The sequence below is a fragment of the Lepidochelys olivacea genome, assembly GCF_965140295.1.
Source record: "Lepidochelys olivacea isolate rLepOli2 genome assembly, chromosome: 3".
Taxonomy (NCBI): Eukaryota; Metazoa; Chordata; order Testudines; family Cheloniidae; genus Lepidochelys; species Lepidochelys olivacea.
Window position 1 is genome coordinate 176,598,406 of NC_140413.1, and position 24,322 is coordinate 176,622,727.

The 24,322-nt window shown below is 43.9% G+C and overlaps 1 protein-coding gene and 1 long non-coding RNA gene across 2 annotated transcripts in view; one reads left to right on the plus strand and one right to left on the minus strand.

The window, feature by feature from the left end:
• Positions 1-242: 242 nt before the first annotated feature.
• Positions 243-24,322, minus strand: part of LOC311518542 — a 37,217-nt gene continuing 13,137 nt past the window's right edge. Inside the window, exons 2-3 of the long non-coding RNA XR_014711013.1 lie at positions 10,726-10,764; positions 243-871 (exon numbers count right to left, since the gene is read on the minus strand). This is a non-coding gene — a long non-coding RNA (uncharacterized lncRNA). The remainder of the gene's footprint in view (positions 872-10,725; positions 10,765-24,322) is intronic.
• Positions 14,192-24,322, plus strand: part of RHOQ (ras homolog family member Q) — a 34,785-nt gene continuing 24,654 nt past the window's right edge. Inside the window, exons 1-2 of the mRNA XM_084624462.1 lie at positions 14,192-14,810; positions 15,380-15,438. Coding sequence (XP_084480588.1) covers positions 14,669-14,810; positions 15,380-15,438 — 201 coding nt within the window. The 5' untranslated portion in view covers positions 14,192-14,668. The remainder of the gene's footprint in view (positions 14,811-15,379; positions 15,439-24,322) is intronic.

Consider the following 24,322-nt stretch of genomic DNA (forward strand, 5'->3'; position numbering starts at 1 on the left):
CCAGGTGGACAGATTCCAGGCCATTTTGGACTTTTACGGTTAAAACCAATACTTTTAAGTCCACCCAGAAGCCAAAAGGCAGCGAGTGAAGATCACGGAACACTGATGTCCTATGCTTATGGCAAAATACTCCCCTCAACACATGAGCTGCTTGTTGATAAATTATATAGCCAATTGCTTGACCACATTTGGTTTGTCATGAAGTGTACTCAACACACCAAATAACCAATGTCAGTCAGGTTTATTAATATGGTACAGGGAAAAGGTTCTATACCAGGGGTCGGCAAACCTTTCAGAAGTGGTGTGCCGAGTCTTCATTTATTCCCACTAATTCAAGGTTTCCCGTGCCAGTAACACATTTTAACATTTTTAGAAGGTCTCTTTCTATAAGTCTGTAATGTATAACTAAACTATTGTTGTCTGTAAAGTAAATAAGGTTTTTAAAATGTTTGAGAAGCTTCATTTAAAATTAAATTAAAATGCAGATCTTATCAGTTTAGTGTGATCCTTGCCCTGGCTTTCCCTTGCTGAGTTTTCCAATGTCTGGCACGTATTTGGATACTTTAAGCTGCACACAGGCTTCTGAGTGATCAGTTGTTAACTGACTCCGAGAGGGACAGAGGACAGATTTCATATGTGAAAATACCTGTTCACACAGGTATGTGAATCCAAAGCCTGAAAGCATTGCAAACGCAATTTTCTTCAAACAGTTACATTTCACTGGCAGGGACGTCCAGCAGGTCAGAACAGAGGCCCCATGATCTCTCTCGGTAGCTTCAAGTGCACTCCGCAGATCTCCAAACTTTGATGCCCACAATTCTGAGCTTTTTAACTGAATGAGCTGCATTTCGAAATCTTCAACACCCATCCACTGAAATACAGACAAATCCAAGTTGCTTTCGTTGAACTTTTCAGGTTTAATTAGAAAAAAAGCATTGGGCCAAATTGCTGGAAATCTTGAAATCTGTCAGAAAATTCTGATTCCAGTTCTTGCATGTACATTCTAATCTCAACGTCAAATGCAGTGCGCTGTTCCACGTGGCGTGATAGTGATGTAAGCAGCAAATCAGGACTTAAAAATATCCCAGCACCGTGGCACTGGAACAATTTTTAAGGTGGGGTGCTGAGCTGTGCCCCCTCTTGACCCTGTCTGCACCCCTCACTGCCCCAGGTTGGGGCCAGTGGGCCACAGCTGGGGGTGGCTGCAGAGCCCCGGGCCGGTGGCCGGGACTCCAGGCCAGCAGCGGAGCCCCCGGGACTGGTGGCTGGGACCCGGGGCTGGCAGCGGGCTGAGCGGGGCTCGCAGATGGAACCCCAGCTGGCAGGAGCCAGTGGCTGGTACCCCAGGCCAGCAGCAGAGCCCTCGGGACCGGTGCCCAGGACCCGGGCAGTGTGAGTGCCACTGAAAATCAGCTCACGTGCCCCTTTGGCACGAATGACATAGGTTGCCTACCCCTGCTCTGTACAATACCAATGATGTTACATTCACCTTATGCAGAAGGTGTGCTCCCCAAAGTTACATCTTTAAAGCTATCCATTTATACACTTGTTTACCAGTAAAAGGTACCATATACGTCATTTAAAACTAGTTGCAATGTACCCCTTATCCGTTTTCTGAATCCACCATGCATTCCAGGTCATGATGCACCCATATCTTTGTTCCGGGAACATGAATTCCAGGTACTATGGGGCATGAAGACACCTCCTAGGCCTGTCCCAGGATAAATAGATTTATGAGGGTAACTCATAAGGAAACAATTATATGTTCTGATACTGACAGTTTTCCTATATACTTAAGACAAAACTTACTTCAGCTAATACAAGGGGCTGTGGGATGCTTTAGCATAAGTAAACAGGATTATAACAGAAGTACAGAGAGAAGGTGGGTGAGGTAGTATTTTTTACTGCACCAACTTCTGTTGCGGAGAGAGACGAGCTATTGAGCTACACACAACTCTTCTTCAGGTTTAGAAAAGGTACTAAGAGTGTCACAGCTTAATACAAGATTGAACAGATAGTTTAGCATAACTACTTATGCTAAACTATAAGCATAACTACTTATGTGAAACTATCTGTTTGATCTTGTATTTAGCTGTGAAACTCTCAAAGTCTGGGGGTGTCCAGTTCTGGGCTTTTGATTTGGGCTCATCTGTAACACAGAAAAGACAGAAAATAAATCAGGGGTTCTTCACATAAAGATGTTTAGGATTTTTATTTTATTTTATTTTGTGGGGGGCAGGGTATCTTTATCAGAATTTGTTAATCACAATGAACACTGAATCACATCCAAGGGAAACAATCTGCATTGGTATGTACGAATAAAGCCGCTGTCTAAGATAAAGATCACTCAGACCATACATCCACCCTTTATATTACAAATGGACTTTATGGCTTGTAAAAGGTTGTTTTTTAATTAAATGGCTGGGTGACTCATTCCTCCAAGAGTCACCACTGAGATGATCCATGGCACGCAGGAGCAGCTGAGACAAGAAACAGCTGGAAACTGGGCCTCCTTTGGCAGACTAAAGCACAGAGATATAGGAAACAGGAGGCCTACAATCTTGGAGCCTAATCCTACAGATGCTGAGTGCCCTCAACTTCCAGCAAAGCCCGTGGCATTTGAGGGTGCTCATCATGATACAGGAGGTGCTTAGCACCTTGCAAGATCAGTCCCTTAATAAAATTAGCTGCATTCAAAAATGCATGTGAATGGAAAGGAGTGAAGAGTTCTCCAGGTAAATATTGTTCCATTGTTGTAACAAGAAATCCTCCTTTTCCTGTCTAGTCTCACTTCTGGAGTCAAGACCCTAGTTCATTCCCCCCCATATACCAAGATGCATAATAGCCAGGTTGGACTACAAACCTTTGTGCACTGGAGAGAGATATATTTTCCTCAGTTAGACTATAGCAATGAAATGGATGCTACTCAGAGTCAGACTTGTATATTGAGGGGACAATATACTGAAACCCAACTGCATTTCATAAAGTACCATACAGTTTTGCTCTCTCAGTAGAGACACTCACACGAGGATGGGGTGAATACCAGTATCCTAGTTTATCCCCAGGATAGAGCTCTGTGGGCAGGAGCGGACTTCATGCTGTGAAAAGGGACTGCTTGATGGCTCTGAATAATCCTGTGCAAAGAAGAATTTTGGGGACAAAGTAGTCTGAGGAAGGGAACACCAGATCCATGATGACATGAACTCTACAGATCCAATTCTATGGGGCTCTGCCTGTCAGATGGGAACAACAGCTGCAGAAAGCCTGATCTGCACTTGTGGGGTCTGCCAGAAGATGGAGAGACAAATTCCATCTCACACAGACCTTCTGAGTTCCCCACACAAAGACCGATTACTCCAGCTTTGTGTGAACAGGAGTGATTGTCCTCTGTAGCTCTTATTAATAGTAACAGCTGTACTTATCTGCAGGGAGGAAATCTACTCCCACTACATATCTCACTTGCACTGACCAAGTACCAACATCATTTCTCATTGCTACGGACTATTTACGGCATCTCTGATACAAAGAAATACATCTTTTCACCGTCCTGCTACCTGTTCCCTTATATGACACACACTTACAGCCCTGTGCTCCAAGGGGCCAAGTGCCTCCTGCAAGCTGCTGACAGCCTTTAATACCCCCAAGACAAGAGAGGATGGATGGACTGATGGTTAGTCACTAGCCTCCTAGTCCAGAGTGTGTTGGGTGTTCTGTTCCAAGCTCTGCCCCAGATATCCTCTGTGAGCTTTGGTAAGTCACCCAGGTGCTCTCTGTGCCTCTGGGCCCTCTCTATAAAAATGCAGATACCTCAGCATTTGTTGTGAGGATAATTATGTTAAAGATTGTGAGGTGCTCAGACACTATGGTAATAGGGGATATATAAGTACCTTGGATAGGGGATAGTAAGTGCCTCAGAGTAGGTGGTTGACACTTTTCTTGACTGGGTCTCTTCTCTGTGCCTAGGTACTGGTGCCTATAAATACCATAGTGAGACAGACATTTTTCCAGTAAGATGTGCTGTGAACTGTAAGCAATTGCACCAACCAGTTGGCCTGAGGAGGAAAATTGCTATTGATGCTGGGATTTTCCAAGGGAGTTGGGCACTCAAATCCCACCAAATTTCAATGTGACTCAGGTGCCTTTGGCTCCTTGGAAATTCCCAGCCTAATTGTTTAGGAAAATGTTAACTTATTTTGGCCCCAGTTCAGAAAAGCACTTAAACACGTGCTTAACTTCAAGCATGTGCTTAAGTCCCATTAAGTGCTTTCTTGAATCAAGGCCAATGTGATATGGCCGTGAAAAAAGCTAATGCGGTCTTGGGATGCATCAGGAGAGGTATTTCCAGTAAGGATAAGGACGTTTTAGTACCGATATACAAGGCACTGGAATACTGTGTGCAGTTCTGGTTTCCCATGTTTAAGAAGGATGAATTCAAACTGGAACAGGTACAGAGAAGGGCTACTAGGATGATCCGAGGAATGGAAAACTTGTCTTATGAAAGGAGACTCAAGGAGCTTGGCTTGTTTAGCCTAACTAAAAGAAGGTTGAGGGGAGATATGATTGCTCTCTATAAATATATCAGAGGGATAAATACTGGAGAGGGAGAGGAATTATTTAAGCTCAGTACCAATGTGGACACAAGAACAAATGGATATGAACTGGCCACCAGGAAATTTAGATTAGAAATTAGACGAAGGTTTCTAACCATCAGAGGAGTGAGGTTTTGGAATAGCCTTCCAAGGGAAGCAGTGGGGGCAAAAGATCTATCTGGCTTTAAGATTAAACTCAATAAGTTTATGGAGGAGATGGTATGATGGGATAACATGGTTTTGGTAATTAAATATTCACGGTAAATAGGCCCAATGGCCTGTGATGGGATATTAGATGAGGTGGGATCCGAGTTACCCAGGAAAGAATTTTCTGTAGTATCTGGCTGATGAATCTTGCCCATATGCTCAGGGTTTAGCTGATCGCCATATTTGGGGTCGGGAAGGAATTTTCTTCCAGGGCAGATTGGAAGAGGCCCTGGAGGTTTTTCGCCTTCCTCTGTAGCATGGGGCACGGGTCACTTGCTGGAGGATTCTCTACTCCTTGAAGTCTTTAAACTACAATTTGAGGACTTCAGTAGCACGGATATAGGTGTGAGGTTTTTTGCAGGAGTGGTGGGTGAAATTCTGTGGCCTGCGTTGTGCAGGAGGTCAGACTAGATGATCATAATGGTCCCTTCTGACCTAAATATCTAAAATATCTATGAATCTATGTCTCTGCTCCTTCTTTTTCTCATCCTCCTTCCCCTCCCCCACTTCCTTCACTTCCGTTTTTTTTTCCTTAACTTATATCTCTTCCTCCATCTTTCAGTGTCTGGCATTCTCTTTCATTCTCTTTTCCTCCATCTTCCTCATTTGCCTTCCCTTTCATGTCTCCATGTTGCATTTTCCCCCTTTCCTTGTTTCTCCTCTTCCATCTCTCTTTCATATTCCCATCCCCAACAAACTCTTCTCCTCCCTAACCATCTCTTCTTCCCTCACTCCCAATACCCTCCTCTTGCCTGCTAAGAATGAATGGGTGAAAGGAATGCAATAGATGCAAACTATTTGGAATTTACTGAGATGCTTGATACAGTGTCAGGCCATCTCAACATTAATTCAAGCTGGTTTGGTTATAAACCCGGTCACATGGATTGACAACCAGTCGTTGGACCATATGACAAAAGGGTAATGCTAAATGATAATGTACAGAACTGAAGTGGAGAGTGTCCAGTAGAGTAGCATCAGAGTTCAGTGTTAGGGCCTGTTTACTTTAACCTTTTCAGTAATGATCTAGAAGTGGGGATAAAGAGCATGCTAATGAACCTCACAGAAGATGCTCAGCTGGGAGGTGTTGTGAATGCCATTGAAGGCTGAAGAGGAAAAGGATCCAGAGAAGTTTCGCGTATGGGCAGAAAATAACAAAATGAAATTTGATCTGGAGAAATGCATCGGAGGAAAAATAATCCAAAGTATAGTTATTCAAAGGGAGAGAGAGGAACTTGGAAAGCAGCAATGTTGAAAAGACTGTGGATGATAGAAGACAACATGAGTGGGGCATGTAGCGACTATACATACATATGTGTTCCTATCACTTTTAGCTCTGTCCTCAGTTTCTTCATTTGTTTGTTGTGCCTGCTTGTTGCATTCTCTCTTAAATTAGATTGTAAACTCTCCAGGGCAGGGACTATCTTCTACTCTGTGTTTGAACAGCAACCAGTGAAATTGAGCTCTAATCCTGATTAGGGCTTCTAGGCTGTACTGTAATACCATAATAATAATACTCCTTAATAACGGACCTTGCAGTACATTATTGCTGCAGAAAAGTCCATATACTTTTGGGCAGCATACTCAGAAGCATGACATCACAGAACTGGAAGGTAATAAGCACTCTGCATTCTGGTGTCACCACACCTGGAGCAGTGCATTCAATTCTGGGCATGTCACTACTAGAAGCATTTTGACAAATCAAGGGAATCCAGCAATTAAAATGATCCATGGGCTAAAGGGACTGGCTTGTGAGAAATGTTAAAGGGGCTAACTGTGCCTCCTGTAGTTTGGCTAAGCCATGAGTAAGGTGCGGACCTGAAAACCAGAGCTGGGTGGAGGATGGAAATTCCATTTCATTAAGGATTTAAACGTTTGTCTTCATTCTGATTAGGAACAAAACATGTAAATTTCCAAAATTCTCCACAAAAGAAAAGTTCTGGGTGGTGGAAATCATTTTGGGTCGATTGAAATGTTTCATCTTTGCAAAATCAAGATGTTTCGTTTTGATTTCTTGTTTTTAGTTTTATATTATTTTATAAATGATTCACAATGAAATGTCATTTCAAAATGAAAAATTGAAACATTTCATTCCAGAAATGTCAAAACAGGGCATTTCAACATTGTCAGTACTTTTTCTCTCAGTTTTTCACAGAAATTAAAATTTGGCAAATTTGACACCAAGCATTTTGACTTCAGTAGAACTGCATTCTCTAACTGAAAATGGTTCCATCGAAGATTTTCCAACCAGCTCTACAATTATGAAATCTCATAGGGTTGGATCCAAAGCCCATTAAAGTCAATAGAAAGACTCCTACTGACTTTAGATCAGGACCATCAATCAGCATCAAGGAGAGAAAGGAAATTATTTAGGGTGGTAAATAGGGTATGACTAGAAGTAATGGGATAGAATTAATAAAGAGAAAATTTAAGATAGATATCAGAAAGTCTTCCTCACAGTGAACCTTGCTGGTTGTGAAATAGTCACCCATGAGGCGTGAAAGCCCCATTGCTTGGAACCTTCAAAGTAGAGTGGAAAGAAACAACATAGTCAAGACCAAGCATGCTCTGGCAGTGTGATGGCTTCCATAGATGACCTAATATGTTTCAACGTCTCTGAACCTGATTTTATGTATCACAGGTGTTTAAACAGAAACTGTTACCATGGTGTGTCCTGATACCAAAGTATGCTATGAAATCATAGTTGGCGCAGCAAACACACAGTCCAAAGCATATAAACTGTGAGAAAACTGGTACCAAAGATCTTCTAAATAGTGGAAAACATATTTGGGATGGAGTAGATTTTAATATCCAGAAAAATCACTTCTGCAGCTATTTTATGGTATGAACATCTCTGCACATTAGCAGTACATCAATATTTTCTTTATATTTAGCAATAAATTAAAATCATTTTCTGAATTACGTAATCTTGGTCAGACTAGCAGGATTGTAATTGTCTGATTCATAATTTGTAATTTGAAAATACAAACAGCTTTTGCACCATTTATGACAATAGAAAATCCTTCTGATTGAATTCTAGACCTGTGTTTGGTCCAGAGTTTATAATGACGGTACTGCCTTCTGGCATTTGCACTAGGCAAGGAGAACTTTGTTTCATAGAATCATAGAATATCAGGGTTGGAAGGGACCTCAGGAGGTCATCTAGTCCAACCCCCTGCTCAAAGCAGGACCAATCCCCAATTTTTGCCCCAGATCCCTAAATGGCCCCCTCAAGGACTGAACTCACAACCCTGGATTTAGCAGGCCAATGCTCGAACCACTGAGTTTGAATGTGGGAGGTTCATTTGACTGTGAGGAAAACTATAATATGCTCTAAACATTCTACATGGACAATAATGCTTTTTTGGTTGGTTGGTTGATTGATTCATAAATGATGTAACTCCTTTTGCAAGGGTAAGTGTGCTTTAGAGAATAACAAACTATGGTCTGAATCCTGCAAGCACATGCATGTGCTTAACTTTAAGCATGTTAGTAGTCCAAATGACTGTAATGGGAATTACTCCTGTGAATAAAATTAAGCACACACACAAGCTTTTGCAGGATCAAGATTGGTATACACATATAAGGCAGGTTTCAGAGTAACAGCCGTGTTAGTCTGTATTCGCAAAAAGAAAAGGAGTACTTGTGGCACCTTAGCGATTAACCAATTTATTTGAGTATAAGCTTTCGTGAGCTACAGTTCACTTCATCGGATGCATACTGTGGAAAGTACAGAAGATCTTTTTATACACACAAACCATGAAAAAATGGGTGTTTACCACTACAAAAGGTTTTCTCTCCCCCCACCCCACTCTCCTGCTGGTAATAGCTTACCTAAAGTGATCACTCTTCTTACAATGTGTATGATAATCAAGTTGGGCCATTTCCAGCACAAATTCAGGTTTTCTCCCCCCTCCCCCACAAACCCACTCTCCTGTTGGTAATAGCTTATCTAAAGTGATCACTCTCCTTACAATGTGTATGATAATCAAGGTGGGCCATTTCCAGCACAAATCCAGGGTTTAACAAGAATGTCGGGGGGGGGGGGGTAAGGAAAAAACAAAGGGAAATAGGTTACCTTGCATAATGACTTAGCCACTCCCAGTCTCTATTCAAGCCTAAGTTAATTGTATCCAATTTACAAATCAATTCAAATTCAACAGTCTCTCGCTGGAGTCTGGATTTGAAGTTTTTCTGTTGTAATATTGCAACTTTCATGTCTGTAATCGCGTGACCAGAGAGATTGAAGTGTTCTCCGACTGGTTTATGAATGTTATAATTCTTGACGTCTGATTTGTGTCCATTTATTCTTTTACGTAGAGACTGTCCAGTTTGACCAATGTACATGGCAGAGGGGCATTGCTGGCACATTGGTCAAACTGGACAGTCTCTACGTAAAAGAATAAATGGACACAAATCAGACGTCAAGAATTATAACATTCATAAACCAGTCGGAGAACACTTCAATCTCTCTGGTCACGCGATTACAGACATGAAAGTTGCAATATTACAACAGAAAAACTTCAAATCCAGACTCCAGCGAGAGACTGTTGAATTTGAATTGATTTGTAAATTGGATACAATTAACTTAGGCTTGAATAGAGACTGGGAGTGGCTAAGTCATTATGCAAGGTAACCTATTTCCCTTTGTTTTTTCCTTACCCCCCCCCCCGACATTCTTGTTAAACCCTGGATTTGTGCTGGAAATGGCCCACCTTGATTATCATACACATTGTAAGGAGAGTGATCACTTGAGATAAGCTATTACCAACAGGAGAGTGGGTTTGTGGGGGAGGGGGGAGAAAACCTGAATTTGTGCTGGAAATGGCCCAACTTGATTATCATACACATTGTAAGAAGAGTGATCACTTTAGGTAAGCTATTACCAGCAGGAGAGTGGGGTGGGGGAAGAGAAAACCTTTTGTAGTGGTAAACACCCATTTTTTCATGGTTTGTGTGTATAAAAAGATCTTCTGTACTTTCCACAGTATGCATCCGATGAAGTGAGTTGTAGCTCACGAAAGCTTATGCTCAAATAAATTGGTTAGTCTCTAAGGTGCCAAAAGTACTCCTTTTCTTTTTACATATAAGGCAGTACCTGAGCCTGCATTCCTCAAATATTCAAAACTCCCATTAGGATCACTTCATCCACTATTAAAAGGCAACCACCTTTGTGATGGGACACAGCTGCCATTATCTGTTGGTGCCAGAACCACTACACAAGATTTGAGGGACAGGAAGAAGAGGAAGAATGTGTTATCCACCGAAAGGAGCAAGGCGATTTAGACAGATGGAAAATATTTATCCACACTGGGATGTGCTTAGGACACTGGGAGGGGAGATCAATAATAATAATGTATATATTATATTTAGAGATATGCAAGCATGATATTTTAGGTGAATGAAAGATTGAATTGATTTTAGTATATTTTCAAAACTCTTTGGGGTTAGCCACATTGGCATAGCAGAAAATAGTATTTTAAATTATTGTATATAAAATATGTGTAAACATAATATGCACACATCTGCACAAAATGGTAGATTGTGCTACTAACGTGAGAGTAACAAGAAAATAGTATGTAACTGAAAATGAAACACCCTTACAATTAAGTAGCTTAACACTTGAATTAATTTTATTTTTTTCTTATATCTCTTTGCATAATCAATGTAAATAAATAAATAAGGCAATGTTTTTAATCCCTAAAAGGAAAAGCAATGCTACCGCGTAGCACTCATTTGCAACCTTACAATATCAACCCATTGCGGATGCTAGCGTGGGGCCAAAAACCTGTTAAAACGTAATTTCCATGAAAAACTGAAAACAATTTTCCTGAATTTTTTTTGATAATCTGTTTTCTATTTCCCCACCAGTTCCAGTGCACATACAATTGATGAAACATAAAGTTTATAAATCATGAAGAAAATGTCTTACCTTACACTTTAAAACTTACAATTGTTTCACATTAGTAGCCTGTGATTGAAGAGAAGAAAAACCAACATGAATGTGTGCCAGTGGAGCTAATATCTTAAATATTAAGATTTTGGAATTCACATTTGCAATAGGTGAGTAATACTTTTAACATTCACAGCTTGCGATCTGTGTTGCTGCAAAATGGAAATACAGTTAATGTAACTTCGGATTTTTGATATGTCTGGAAGAAAGATGTGATTTCTGGTAAAATATTATTTTACCAGATTAAGATTTTGTTGAATGTTTCAGTGGAGCTTTGCAGATTTACATCAGCTGAGAGTCTGCCCTATACACTGATGTTTGGAAATACTGGAAAAAATCTATTTAAAAGAGTCCCCAACTGTAATGTTTTCTTTATTGTTCTTCCCTCATTATTGCACTATTATCACCACTTGCATGAAAACAGGGTCTATCGGTGGAGAGCTCGAAGTGCTAGAGCTAGAGCTATCAGTACCGGGTAATTGTTCATTTGCAATCAGGGCTCTTTTATGTGAGGCTCTACAGGGTCCCATTCTATCAGCCGCCCTATTCAACATGGTCGTGAGCCAGTGGGAGTGTTGGCAAGAGGCATGGGGTTTGGAATTTCAATATGCAGAGGGCACAGTTCTGTATCTCCATGATCTCCTCCAACTCATTTGGTACACATGAGTGATTTATCCAGAGTCTAGCAGAGACTGGAGCATGGAGGAGAGCAAGCAGGCTGATAAGCAACCTGAATGAGGCTGAAGCAATGATTATAGAGTAGGGGAAGCAACTGTCAGAAATGGTGACAATTATACAGAGCACCCTAGGCTGATGGCATATAGGTAGGCCATTTGTTATTCATGTTCACAACCTAGGGTCTTGTTGAAATACCCAGCTCCTCCTGGATATTTAGCCAATAGCTGTTGCTAAGTGCACCTTTTTTTTTTAATGGCAAGCTCGATAAAAGAGTTATGGGCTTTTCTCTTGGATTTGAACCCCAGCATGACCACCCAGGTCACTGTCACACCTAATCTAATCTATCTAGGAACTATCACTATGAAGTTCTTGGTGCTTCTCAAAAGTTAAAAGTTACAAGGTCAGTTTACTACAATGTACCACACACGGAGTGACAACCAAAATTCATTCTGAAACTTTGGCTAGCGTGCAATGCAGCTGCCCATCTATTACACAACACTTCTCTGAAGGAGCAGATTGCACCTGTGCTTTGAGATCTGCAGTGGTTACCAAATGAATTCTGCATAAAGTTTAAGGGGTTGGCTTTGACTTTCAAAGGCCTAAACAATATGGGTTCAAGGTACCTGAGGAACCATCTCTTTCCCTACATGAGTGACACCATGGCAGGTTCTGTCAGCTCAGTCACTCAAGATGACAGTCCCAGGTTGAAGCAGGGTGGGAATGGTAACAGACTGCTCCAGAATATGCTTCCATACTTCTGGGTCTGCCAAAGCCTGGATTTAATTCCTTCAGGATGTGCTGTGCTTTCCTATCTTAGCCTCTTTTAGCGGTGGGGCATGGGGTAACATAAGGATGGGGTGGAGAGCAGGTAGTTTTGAATGATGAGGCAGGCTGTTTGTGCTTTGTGATGCAATAAGTGGTATGTTTTATCATGATTGTGTTGTGCTCAGGGATTTGGGAATAAGTCTTAAAATAAATAAATAAACTAAAAAGTAGGCTTAGAAGGATTATATTTTTTGTCAGTAAATGTTGATTTCACTGTACACACACAAACCAGTGAAAAAATATTTCCTTTGATAGTAATTGAAATTTACACATAGGCAAAGTAAGAAAAACACTACTTGAGTACATTAGAGTTTAATGTAAGGATATTTACTCTGTCTACTTTGACATGTGATCGTAACAAGTTGTGTTTTAATGGTTATAAAGCTTTAACTTTTTGAATCTCAACATCTGCTGTGATTAAATAATGATTGTCTAACCCCCACATAATTTTCTTCAACTATGAAAATTTAAACTGATAAAAAAGAAAAAAAATTAAACCCTATAATTTTGCACAACTGTGAAAATATAAACTGATAAAAATTGAAAAAATACTTAAAATAAACATCAATATCCATTGAAATTATTAAAAAATAAAAATTGATTCTGCCAAGCCTAAATAAAAGGTAAGTGAGTTTCACTATCACTGAATTCACTATCAATGCGGTCTCCTGCATTTCAGGAATCTGCTGTTTAATAAATTGAGTAGGAGGTGAACACTGAGCACCAATGGGAGTTTTGTCATTGACCTTAATGGGGCCAGGGTTTCATCCCTAATCTCTTATACAATATATTTTATCATTAGTTCTTGCCAAGCTAATGTGAGGGTGCTGGCCAACAAAGTTGCTACCTGGGAACGCAATAAATCCCAGGGCCCTGTTAAGTATGAAGTACTTGGCAGCTCAGAACTGCATCCAGACTTCTCAATGATGCTTTAAAACTTGAGGCAAAGTTAGCAGCACCCCGTAGTTTGGATGGCATTGCTTGTTGCTTGAAGACGCAACATTCGTGGTTGTTTGGATATATGGACTATTGTGGCTTAATTTAATAGCTATGAAAGGCCTGGTTTCTTCAGCACTGGATATATATTAGAGATGGGTTTGTACAGAGGCAAATCTGTACTTAGGACTGAATTTCATGACTCGGACATATACACATGTCCCATACATATGCACATGACGCAGTCATGAAATTCAGACCCAAGAACAGATTTGCTTCTGTACGAGGACATCTCTAATATATATCCAGTACTGAAAAAAAAAAAGTCCTTTTCTGACTGATTCTTTTCATACTGGTCTTCACAGTTCAGCCCCAATTCAACCTGACACCCTCTTGTTTTGAAAAGTTTTCTTGTTATCTATAGGGGATAAGTTCTCATTTTGTGAAGGGAAGGGGGGAAAGATCCCAACAACTCTTCACAACAGGAAAATTAATTGGTGTTAATTTCTAACCTGGCCAAATCACACTCACTGGGAAGGAGGCTCTCTCAATTAGAAAGTAATTTTTAAAAATCTACCCCTTTCGGATAAAGGATTTTGCTCTGTGTGTGTGGTTAGCGGGAAAGAGAGAAAATGAGACGTTACAATCTCATGTTCTATAGAGATGAAATTTTAATATGCATAGATACGGGTTTGTTTCATATAGGTGCATGTATATATGTACATCATCATCTCTATCCATCTAGCTAATCCATCTCGTTTAAAACTCCCTCTTTCAGACAGCTAGCTCATCTACAAGACGGTCAGCTCCCAAATCAGCTGGCATGTGACGGTGGTTTTATTGGAGGAAGGGATTCCCCTTTTTCTTTTCCTTTCCAGAAGGAAGCCCGGGGCGCCCTGGCAAAGCCTCGGACGTTTCTCAGAGCTGCTGGCTCTTTGGAGAGGAGCCCTCAGTTGCTCTTTAGCCATTTGGCTTCGCTCCTCCTTTCCCCTCCGAATCAAGCTAGTCTGAGCTTGCAGGGTTTCCGAAGTGGTGGCTGAAGCCGGGACACGTTGGGGGAGGGGGCGGGAAGGAAAGTGGCGGAACACTTGCTGTGGGGAGCTCTGCCCTGGCCCCTCTCCCTGGGGTGTTTGTCGCTGCAGCCTGGGTGCGGGGCTAGCTGGCGCCTGGGTGGCCGCCTGGGAGAGAGGAGAAAAGTGCCGTGCTTTGCACTGGTTTTCCTGCTCAAAGTTCCTGTTTTCTCGGCGCTGCAAGTCTTATGATCCATTGTGTCATCGAGCTCAGCTGGCTGGGGCGAGAGGAAGGAAAATCCCTCCGAGCCAAATTTGGCCCTGCCTGCCAGGGCGGGCGGGCGGGGGAGAGAAATGCCATCTCCGGCGAGCGGCGGCGCCTGCTAAGCGACCCGCAGCCGGGGGCGGCGGGGATGCGGGGTCGCCCTGCGGAGCGCTGCTGAAGCCTTGACCATGACGACTGGCCCCGAACCATGGCCAATGGGAGCGGGACGGTCATGCTGAAATGCGTGGTGGTGGGGGACGGGGCCGTGGGCAAAACTTGCCTGCTGATGAGCTATGCCAACGACGCCTTTCCAGAGGAGTACGTGCCCACCGTGTTTGACCACTACGCAGGTAAGGGGCGCCCGCGACCGGCGCTGAAAGGCGGGCGCGCAGAAGTGCTGAGTAAGAGGCTCCTCCTCGGCGAGAGCAGAACTTGAGCGGAACTTTGCCGTCTTCCAGCCCTGAGCCTCCTGCCTTGACCGTCTTCACACAGGCTGGTTTAAACCCTTCTGTGCCGGGCCTGCCTTTGCCCGCCCGCCTCCCCTTGGAAAGGGCCCGCCAGGTGAAAGGGCACACAGAGGGTCCTGGCCCAGTATGCTTTAAGTGCTGGGGGGCGATGCCGGCGTATATAAATGTCTGAACGAGACCAACCAATTAAGAAGTGCCTGGAAAGGGTTTAAACAGGACTGCCACTCGCTCTGGGTGCTGGACGTGAAAGGACATCAATATTAAACCCATTCTTTCTGCATCTCCAAGTGCATTGCAGACGTGTTCTTCTAGTAGCTTTTTTAGACCTCTGGGGTTTTTTTTTTAAATGTTGAGTCTACTCGTATAACTGAAAACACTCCCCTGCCTTTGTTTTTCCACGCCCATTAGCTACATTATTAGCGACACCTTTCTTTTCTCCTCTTTTTTTACAGTCACTGTTACAGTTGGGGGGAAGCAGTATCTGCTGGGGCTGTACGATACTGCAGGACAGGTGAGTACTTTCAGATCCAGCCAAAGCGTTAATCCAGCACCTGGAGGTTTTTTATTATTCCAGTCTGAAGTGTTTTCCAAAGCTCAGTTATTTTCATCCTTCTATACACACTGATTAATTCAGGGGTGTTCATTTATGTTGGACTGTCTCGCTACACTGATTTGTAATAATCACCTGCTTCCATCAAGTTCCATGTGTTGCCATGTTTTTAAAACCAATGATAAAAACAGGATGTTGGGTTTAAAAAAATAATTAATCAAACTCTTATTCCAGTCAGCTGTGGTAGACTTTATTTTTAGTTTTAAATGGCCAGGTCCTCTTGAGTTCTCTGTCTAGTCCCTTATTGGTGATTGAAGTACGTGACTGTAGAGTTCTGAATGGTGGATAATGGCATCATCTAATATTCTGGGAAGGATTTTGTCTGGTGTTGCGGTGCTGTAACAAACGTAACATCACTTGAATTCCTGAAATCATCATTCCGAGTCTAAACAACTGTAATGACTTCTGTAGCCTGTCCAGATTTGAAACCCTCTTTTGATTAGTATTCTGAATGGTTTTATGCAGTGTGCGATCTGTTTCTCTTCTGTTTCAAGCACACCACATCTGACAGAATCCCAGATTAGTGCAGTCTCGCTTAATTAGGAAAATTTAAATAACTAAAAGTTTTGCAATTTATAAAAAAGAGCACTTAAAATGAGGCAGTATCACTCTCCGCCACCTCCATTTGTAATAATTTATTTGGTGCCCAAACAAAACAAACTGAATAATTTGTGCTAGCAAGCCTCCAAATACAAATCCTATTGTGAAAGATGTTTTGTCCACCTGTAGTTTTAAAAACTGCTTATGGCAAATAAAACCTGCTTGAAGTGCAAGGGATCCCTAGTATTATTGTATTGATATTTGTGGCTACTGTTGTTACGATGTCAAGAAAAGATTTCAATAACTATTGAGTTTACATTAAAAACACCTACTTTCTGCAAATCTGCAGAAGTTAAATTACATGGAGCTGTGTGGGGTGGCTTATCTAAACAAAATAATTCATGTAGGTTGACATTGCAATGTCCTGCCTCATACTGAGAATGAGGGGCGATCAGCAGGTTATCTCAAGTGCTTATATACGAATGCACAAAGCCTTGGAAACAAGCAGGGAGAACTGGAGGTCCTGGTGATGTCAAGGAATTATGACGTGATTGGAATAACAGAGACTTGGTGGGATAACTCACATGACTGGAGTACTGTCATGGATGGTTATAAACTGTTCAGGAAGGACAGGCAGGGCAGAAAAGGTGGGGGAGTAGCACTGTATGTAAAGGAGCAGTATGACTGCTCAGAGCTCCGGTACGAAACTGCAGAAAAACCTGAGTGTCTCTGGATTAAGTTTAGAAGTGTGAGCAACAAGAGTGATGTAGTGGTGGGAGTCTGCTATAGACCACCGGACCAGGGGGATGAGGTGGATGAGGCTTTCTTCCGGCAGCTTGCAGAAGCTACTAGATCGCACGCCCTGGTTCTCATGGGTGACTTTAATCTTCCTGATATCTGCTGGGAGAGCAATACAGCGGTGCATAGACAATCCAGGAAGTTTTTGGAAAGCGTAGGGGACAATTTCCTGGTGCAAGTGCTAGAGGAGCCAACTGGGGGGGAGCTTTCTTGACCTGCTGCTCACAAACCGGGAAGAATTAGTAGGGGAAGCAAAAGTGGATGGGAATCTGGGAGGCAGTGACCATGAGTTGGATCCTGACACAGGGAAGAAAGGTAAGCAGCAGGATACGGACCCTGGACTTCAGGAAAGCAGACTTCGACTCCCTCAGGGAACAGATGGGTAGGATCCCCTGGGGGACTAACATGAAGGGGAAAGGAGTCCAGGAGAGCTGGCTGTATTTCAAGGAATCCCTGTTGAGGTTACAGGGACAAACCATCCTGATGTGTCGAAAGAATAGTAAATATGGCAGGCGACCAGCTTGGCTTAACGGTGAAATCCTAGCGGATCTTAAACATAAAAAAGAAGCTTACAAGAAGTGGAAGGTTGGACATATGACCAGGGAAGAGTATAAAAATATTGCTCGGGCATGTAGGAATGAAATCAGGAGGGCCAAATCGCACCTGGAGCTGCAGCTAGCGAGAGATGTTAAGAGTAACAAGAAGGGTTTCTTCAGGTATGTTGGCAACAAGAAGAAAGCCAAGGAAAGTGTGGGCCCCTTAATGAATGAGGGAGGCAACCTAGTGACAGAGGATGTGGAAAAAGCTAATGTACTCAATGCTTTTTTTGCCTCTGTCTTCACTAACAAGGTCAGCTCCCAGACTGCTGCGCTGGGCATCACAACATGGGGAATAGATGGCCAGCCCTCTGTGGAGAAAGAGGTGGTTAGGGACTATTTAGAAAAGCTGGACGTGCACAAGTCCATGGGGCCGGACGAGTTGCATCCGAGAGTGCTAAAGGAATTGGCGGATGTGATTGCAGAGCCATTGGCCATTATCTTTTGAAAACTCGTGGCAAATGGGGGAAGTCCCGGATGACTGGAAAAAGGCTAATGTAGTGCCGATCTTTAAAAAAGGGAAGAAGGAGGATCCTGGGAACTCCAGGCCAGTCAGCCGCACCTCAGTCCCCGGAAAAATCATGGAGCAGGTCCTCAAAGAATCAATCCTGAAGCACTTAGAGGAGAGGAAAGTGATCAGGAACAGTCAGCATGGATTCACCAAGGGAAGGTCATGCCTGACTAATCTAATCGCCTTCTATGATGAGATTACTGGTTCTGTGGAGGAAGGGAAAGCAGTGGATGTATTGTTTCTTGACTTTAGCAAAGCTTTTGACACGGTCTCCCACAGTATTCTTGTCAGCAAGTTAAAGAAGTAAGGGCTGGATGAATGCACTATAAGGTGGGTAGAAAGATGGCTAGATTGTCGGGCTCAATGGATAGTGATCAATGGCTCCATGTCTAGTTGGCAGCCGGTGTCAAGTGGAGTGCCCCAGGGGTCGGTCCTGGGGCCGGTTTTGTTCAATAGCTTCATAAATGATCTGGAGGATGGTGTGGATTGCATTCTCAGCAAATTTGCGGATGATACTAAACTGGGAGGAGTGGTAGATACGCTGGAGGGGAGGGATAGGATACAGAGGGACCTAGACAAATGGGAGGATTGGGCCAAAAGAAATCTGATGAGGTTCAATAAGGATAAGTGCAGGGTCCTGCACTTAGGACGGAAGAACCCAATGCACAGCTACAGACAAGGGACCGAATGGCTAGGCAGCAGTTCTGCGGAAAAGGACCTGGGGTGACAGTGGACGAGAAGCTGGATATGAGTCAGCAGTGTGCCCTTGTTGCCAAGAAGGCCAATGCATTTTGGGATGTATAAGTAGGGGCATAGCGAGCAGATCGAGGGACGTGATCGTCCCCCTCTATTCGACATTGGTGAGGCCTCATCTGGAGTACTGTGTCCAGTTTTGGGCCCCACACTACAAGAAGGATGTGGATAAATTGGAGAGAGTCCAGCGAAGGGGAACAAAAATGATTAGGGGTCTGGAACACATGACTTATGAGGAGAGGCTGAGGGAACTGGGATTGTTTAGTCTATGGAAGAGAAGAATGAGGGGGGATTTGATAGCTGCTTTCAACTACCTGAGAGGTGGTTCCGGAGAGGATGGTTCTAGACTATTCTCAGTGGTAGAAGAGGACAGGACAAGGAGTAATGGTCTCAAGTTGCAGTGGGGGAGGTTTAGGTTGGATATTAAGAAAAACTTTTTCACTAGGAGGGTGGTGAAACACTGGAATGCGTTACCTAGGGAGGTGGTAGAATCTCCTTCCTTAGAAGTTTTTAAGGTCAGGCTTGACAAAACCCTGGCTGGGATTATTTAATTGGGGATTGGTCCTGCTTTTGAGCAGGGGGTTGGACTAGATGACCTCCCGAGGTCCCTTCCAACCCTGATATTCTATGATTCTTGAGCCTCTCACAAGGAGGCACTCTGTATACTGCAGGATTGAGGCCAAATTTCTTTTTTAAATGGTTCAAAACTCCTGACTGCAAGGAACATAACTGTGTTTTTCATTTCAAATATATGTAAGTTTTTTTTCATTAAGATAATCTAGTCTGATCTTCATAATACAGGCCATAGACTTCCACGCTGTGATTTCTATATGTAGCCCAACAACTAGTGTTTGAACTAGAGTATATGTTTCAGACAGACATTCATCTTAAGCAAAGTAAACAACATTCACGCAGTTATATATAATATGCTTTCATTGGCATGAAATGAATGGCAAAACTACTAGCAGAGGCAGCAGAAATCAGTATTTGAACTGGCCTCATTTCCAGCTAGGCAAAGTCATATCTATACCTGAAGGGTATTTGTTTTTGTCTTGTTTTTAAACCAGAAAGTCATGTTTCATGACTAGGGCCCTATCAAATTCATGGCCATGAAAAACGCCTCACGGACCGTGAAATCTGATCTCCTCCTGTGAAATCTGGTCTTTTGTGTGCCTTTAACCAATACTATACAGATTTCACAGAGGAGACCAGTGTTTCTCAAACTGAGGGTCCTGACCCAAAAGGGAGTTGCAGGGGGATTGCAAGGTTATTTTTTTTGGCGGGGGGGGGGGCTTAATGGTGTTGCCACCCTTACTTCTGCCCTGCCTTCAGAGCTGGGCAGCCGGAGAGCAGCAGCTGTTGGCCGTGTGCCCAGCTCTGAAGGCAGCACTCCGCCAGCAGCTGTGCAGAAGCAAAGGTGGCAATATCCTAACATGCCACCCTTACTTCTGTGCTGCTGCCTTCAGAGCTGGGTGGTTGAACAGTGGTGTCTGCAGACTGAGGGCCCAGCTCTGCAGGCAGCAGTGCAGAAGTAAGGGGGGCAATACCAGACCATGCCATGCTTACTTCTGCGCTGCTGCTGGCAGCAGCTCTGCCTTCAGAGCTGGGCTCCCAGCCAGCAGTCACCGCTCTCTGGCTGCCCAACTCTGAGGGCAGCAATGCCACCCGCAGCAGCAGCACAGAAGTAAGGGTAGCAGTACTGCAACCCCCCCTACAATTACTTTGCAGCCCCTACCCCAACTTCTTTTTGGATCAGGGCCCCGACAATTACACTGTGAAATCTGAGATTTTGAAAGTTATGATTTTAAAAATCTTATAACTGTGAAATTGACCAAAATGGACCATGAATTTGGTAGGGCCCTATTCATGACTATGATTTCACTGATATAAATACAGGTCAGTAGTGCACATATAAAAGAGAGTCATTCAGTATTTCCTCTATCACAGTCCTATTATCCAACATTCAACTCTTCCGTAAATGTTTTGTTGTCAGACTGGAATTAAGCCTGTCCTATTATGCCAAAACTCTAATATATGGAACATTTAAAAATACATTCAAGAAAATAGGGCATTTGACTTAATAAAACATTTATTAACATTCTAAAACCTCTTTAAAGTACAGTACAGAAAACGCAGGACCACTGGTTTTAAACAGAGCTTAGTGTTAAGTGGCATCTGAAATCACTCAGTCTCAGCTTGTTACTATTGTGGGGCGTTAACAGTGAACATACAGCTTTGTCTCAGTCTTGCAGTATTCTGTATGTTTATGTATTGCAAGCAGACCAGTATAGAAGCTGGCTACCCTATGTCCTCCTGTGTAACTAGTGGGATGCACCAGTTAATACATAGCAGTTAGATAAATTGAGTTACTCCTGATTCATCTCAGGCAAAACTGGTTAGTGTTAGGTGTCCAGACTTGGAGTAGTAAGTCAAAGAAACTCTGTTAAGATTTTTAGTCCTCAAAATTTAAACTTTAAAAGTGTTATAATCTGATGGACCAGATCCTGCGGCCTTTACTCAAGCAGGGTGACTCACTTGACTTAGGGTCAGTGAATTTGGCCCTAGCTTTTTAAGTGTACCAGCCCATTTAAAAAAAAGTAGTGTCTGCAGTATCTTTGTAAGGTGCCCAACAATGGGGGGAAAAGAGGAAATTGTGTTTGGCCCCCCTCCCTTACCAGATCCACATGCAGATCTCCCCTTTGTGATGAGGGCTCAGCTGCCTTTATATCACTGTCCCCCATGCTCTTGTTCTTCCACCTCCATGGAATGTGCCCACCAGGTCCAGGATCAGCACAAGGGAGAGGAAGATGGCAAAGTGGGCTGGGGACAGGGATGTGTCCTCCCACTGCTCCGCTGGAGATTCTGAGGAAATGGTCATAAAGCCTAGGGGTGTGTGTGAGAGAGAGATCCTTTCTACAGGGTCCCCGGTGTGGTTGGGAGTCCCCTTTAAAGGGTTGGAGAGGAATCCCCAGGGGCAGTTATAACTAGGGGGAGTACTTGATAGCTAGGCACAAGTGGAGCTGTGCTCGGAGGTGCTGGTGGCCAGGCCTACAGGATTACCATGGATCTCTGCATGGGTAGTAGACTCAGCCTCCTATGGCTTCCCCAAGGGCATTTGGATGGGTTTCCATGACTTTTTCTAGGGTGGAGTGGTAGGAAGAGCAGCAAACCCTTCCCCCATCAGAAAAAATCAGAGGGGAACACCATGAGGGGAACCTTGCAGAGGCTTGTCCTCCTCTATGCTTGCCTCCCACTCAGCCCAGCCTGGTGTGTTTATAACTGCTTCTGATGAGCCAGCAGACTGTATCTGGCAAGCCCTTCTTCCCAGAGTTATGATGTCATCTGGGATTATGCTGGTGCATGAAGATACAGATGCTCTGCTACAATGAGTTGCTGTATCAAGTGGAGGTGTTTAAGCCAAAATAGCCATTTTTATTTCAATTCCTTGAAACCAGTAGTGGCGCTGTGACGAGGTCAGTGTTTGCCAAATGGAACAAGAGAAATGGGGGAGGGCAGCAGTTCTCAACCAGGGGCACAGGGCCCCTTGGGGGGCTGTGAGCAGGTTTCAGGGGGTCCACCAAAATAAAGCAGAGAGCAGGGCCAGCATTAGACTCACTGGGGCCCAGGACAGAAAGCCAAAGCCTGAGCCCCTCCTCCCTGGGCTGAAGCCAAAGTAGGGTTGCCAACTGTCTAATCACACAAACCCAAACACCCCTGCCCCTCCCATTCCCCAAGGCCCCACTCCATCCCCCCTCCCTTTGTCACTCACTCTCTCCCACCCTCACCCACTTTCACCAGGATGGGGCAGGGGCTTGGGGGGCAGGAGGGGATGTGGGGCTGAGGGGTTCGGGGTGTGGAAGGGGACTCCGGGCTGAGCCTGGGGCAGGGGGTTGGGGTGTGGGAGGGGATGAGGGCTGCAGGCTCTGGGAGGGAGTTTGGGTGCCAGAAGGGGCTCTGGGCTGGGGTAGGGGTGTAAGCTCCAGCTGGGAGGCGCTTACTACGGGCGGCTCTCTATCGGCGGCACAGTGGGGCTAAGGCAGGCTTCCTGCCTGCCCTGGCCCTACATTGCTCCCAGAAGCAGCTGGCACGTTCCTGTGGCCCCAGGGTGGGGGGAGGGGGCTCCATGCACTACTCGTGCCCACAAACGCTGTCCCCACAGCTCTCATTGGCTGCAGTTCCCAGAAGCCTGAGTAACTTAGCTTTGCAGGGCCCCTTGTGGTGTGGCCCTGGGCATTTGCTCTGCTTGCTACCCTGTAACACCAGCCCTGGCTTTTAATCTACTGAAAAATAGTTGTTGTGGCATGGGTGGGCTGTGGAATTTTTATAGCATGTTGGGGGGGGGGGGGCTTAGAAGGAAAAGTTAAGAACCTCTGGGGTAGGGGGACAGAAATGTTCCTTTAAAGCTTCTAAAACCATATTCTTAAAATAGAAAATAAAAATATTCAAAGCATTATAGATCTTGCTTCTGGGTGTCTCCTCCATGTCAGTGTGATAGCAGGCGGCTTCCTAAATATATCTGCTGCAGACTGCTAATTTAACAATATACTAATTGTATCCTCAGCGGCTGTATGTAAGAATAGCTGCATTGAAGCTTTCCTGATTTACACCAGCAGAGGATCTATCCTGACATTCTGACTTAGTGGTGCAGGTGATTTCCTCCCTGTCCCACTGCAAATTGGTTTGCTATAAAATACTGTGTCATCCCCATAGCACCTATCTTCTCAGAGCTTTGTCATGTATGTGGCCCTCCCTTTACCATAGTAGTTATCCATACAACACCCCTGTAAGATGGGGACTTAGTATTTATCTATTATACAGATGAGAAACTGGGGCATGCAGAGACTAGGTAACTTGCCCAAAGAAGTCTGTGGCAGATCAAGGAATTGTACTGGGGTCTCTTGCTAGTGCCAAAGCCACTGGGCCCTCCTCCTTTCCCTGATGTACTCAAGCTCTCTTGTCAACCCTGGTGTCTCTTTACTTATTCCCACACTTATCCACCTGTGAGAGGCTTTTGTTCAGTGGAAGGTTCTGTAGGCTTTGTACTGGGTGTGCTGTGAAGAAGCCAGTTGGAAACTAATAGTAGGGTTCTTAATCACCACAAACTACTACAGATCACTTACTCCTTCAGACCTAGTTTCAAAGACTAATTCTGATATCTTCATAACAAGATTAGAGGATAAAAGTTCTGTTGATCTGAGGTTGTGAATATACAGAACAATAAGACTAGTCAGGATCTCACACACAATCTTCTTTCTATATACAGACAGACATTGCTCTGTGGGTGCATACGTGCACCCACCCACCAGGCTTTCCTCTGACTGAAAACATTTAGGGCCTATTCAGCAGAAAATAGCCAGTACAGCAGCTGGACAGCAGAAGCTCTAGTAGCATGTTTAGTTCTGCAGCTGTTCCAGCTCCTAGGCCAGGAGGAGGGTGATAACTATGCCTCTCCAGTGGCCATGCCATGTAGATAAGGCATTCCACAGCCAGCTCCTCTCAGGGGGGCAGTCTCTTGCTCCACCCAGCCCTGTTGCTGTGTATAGGAATTCAATGAAGCTGAGGAGAATTATTTTTGACCATCTGAGTT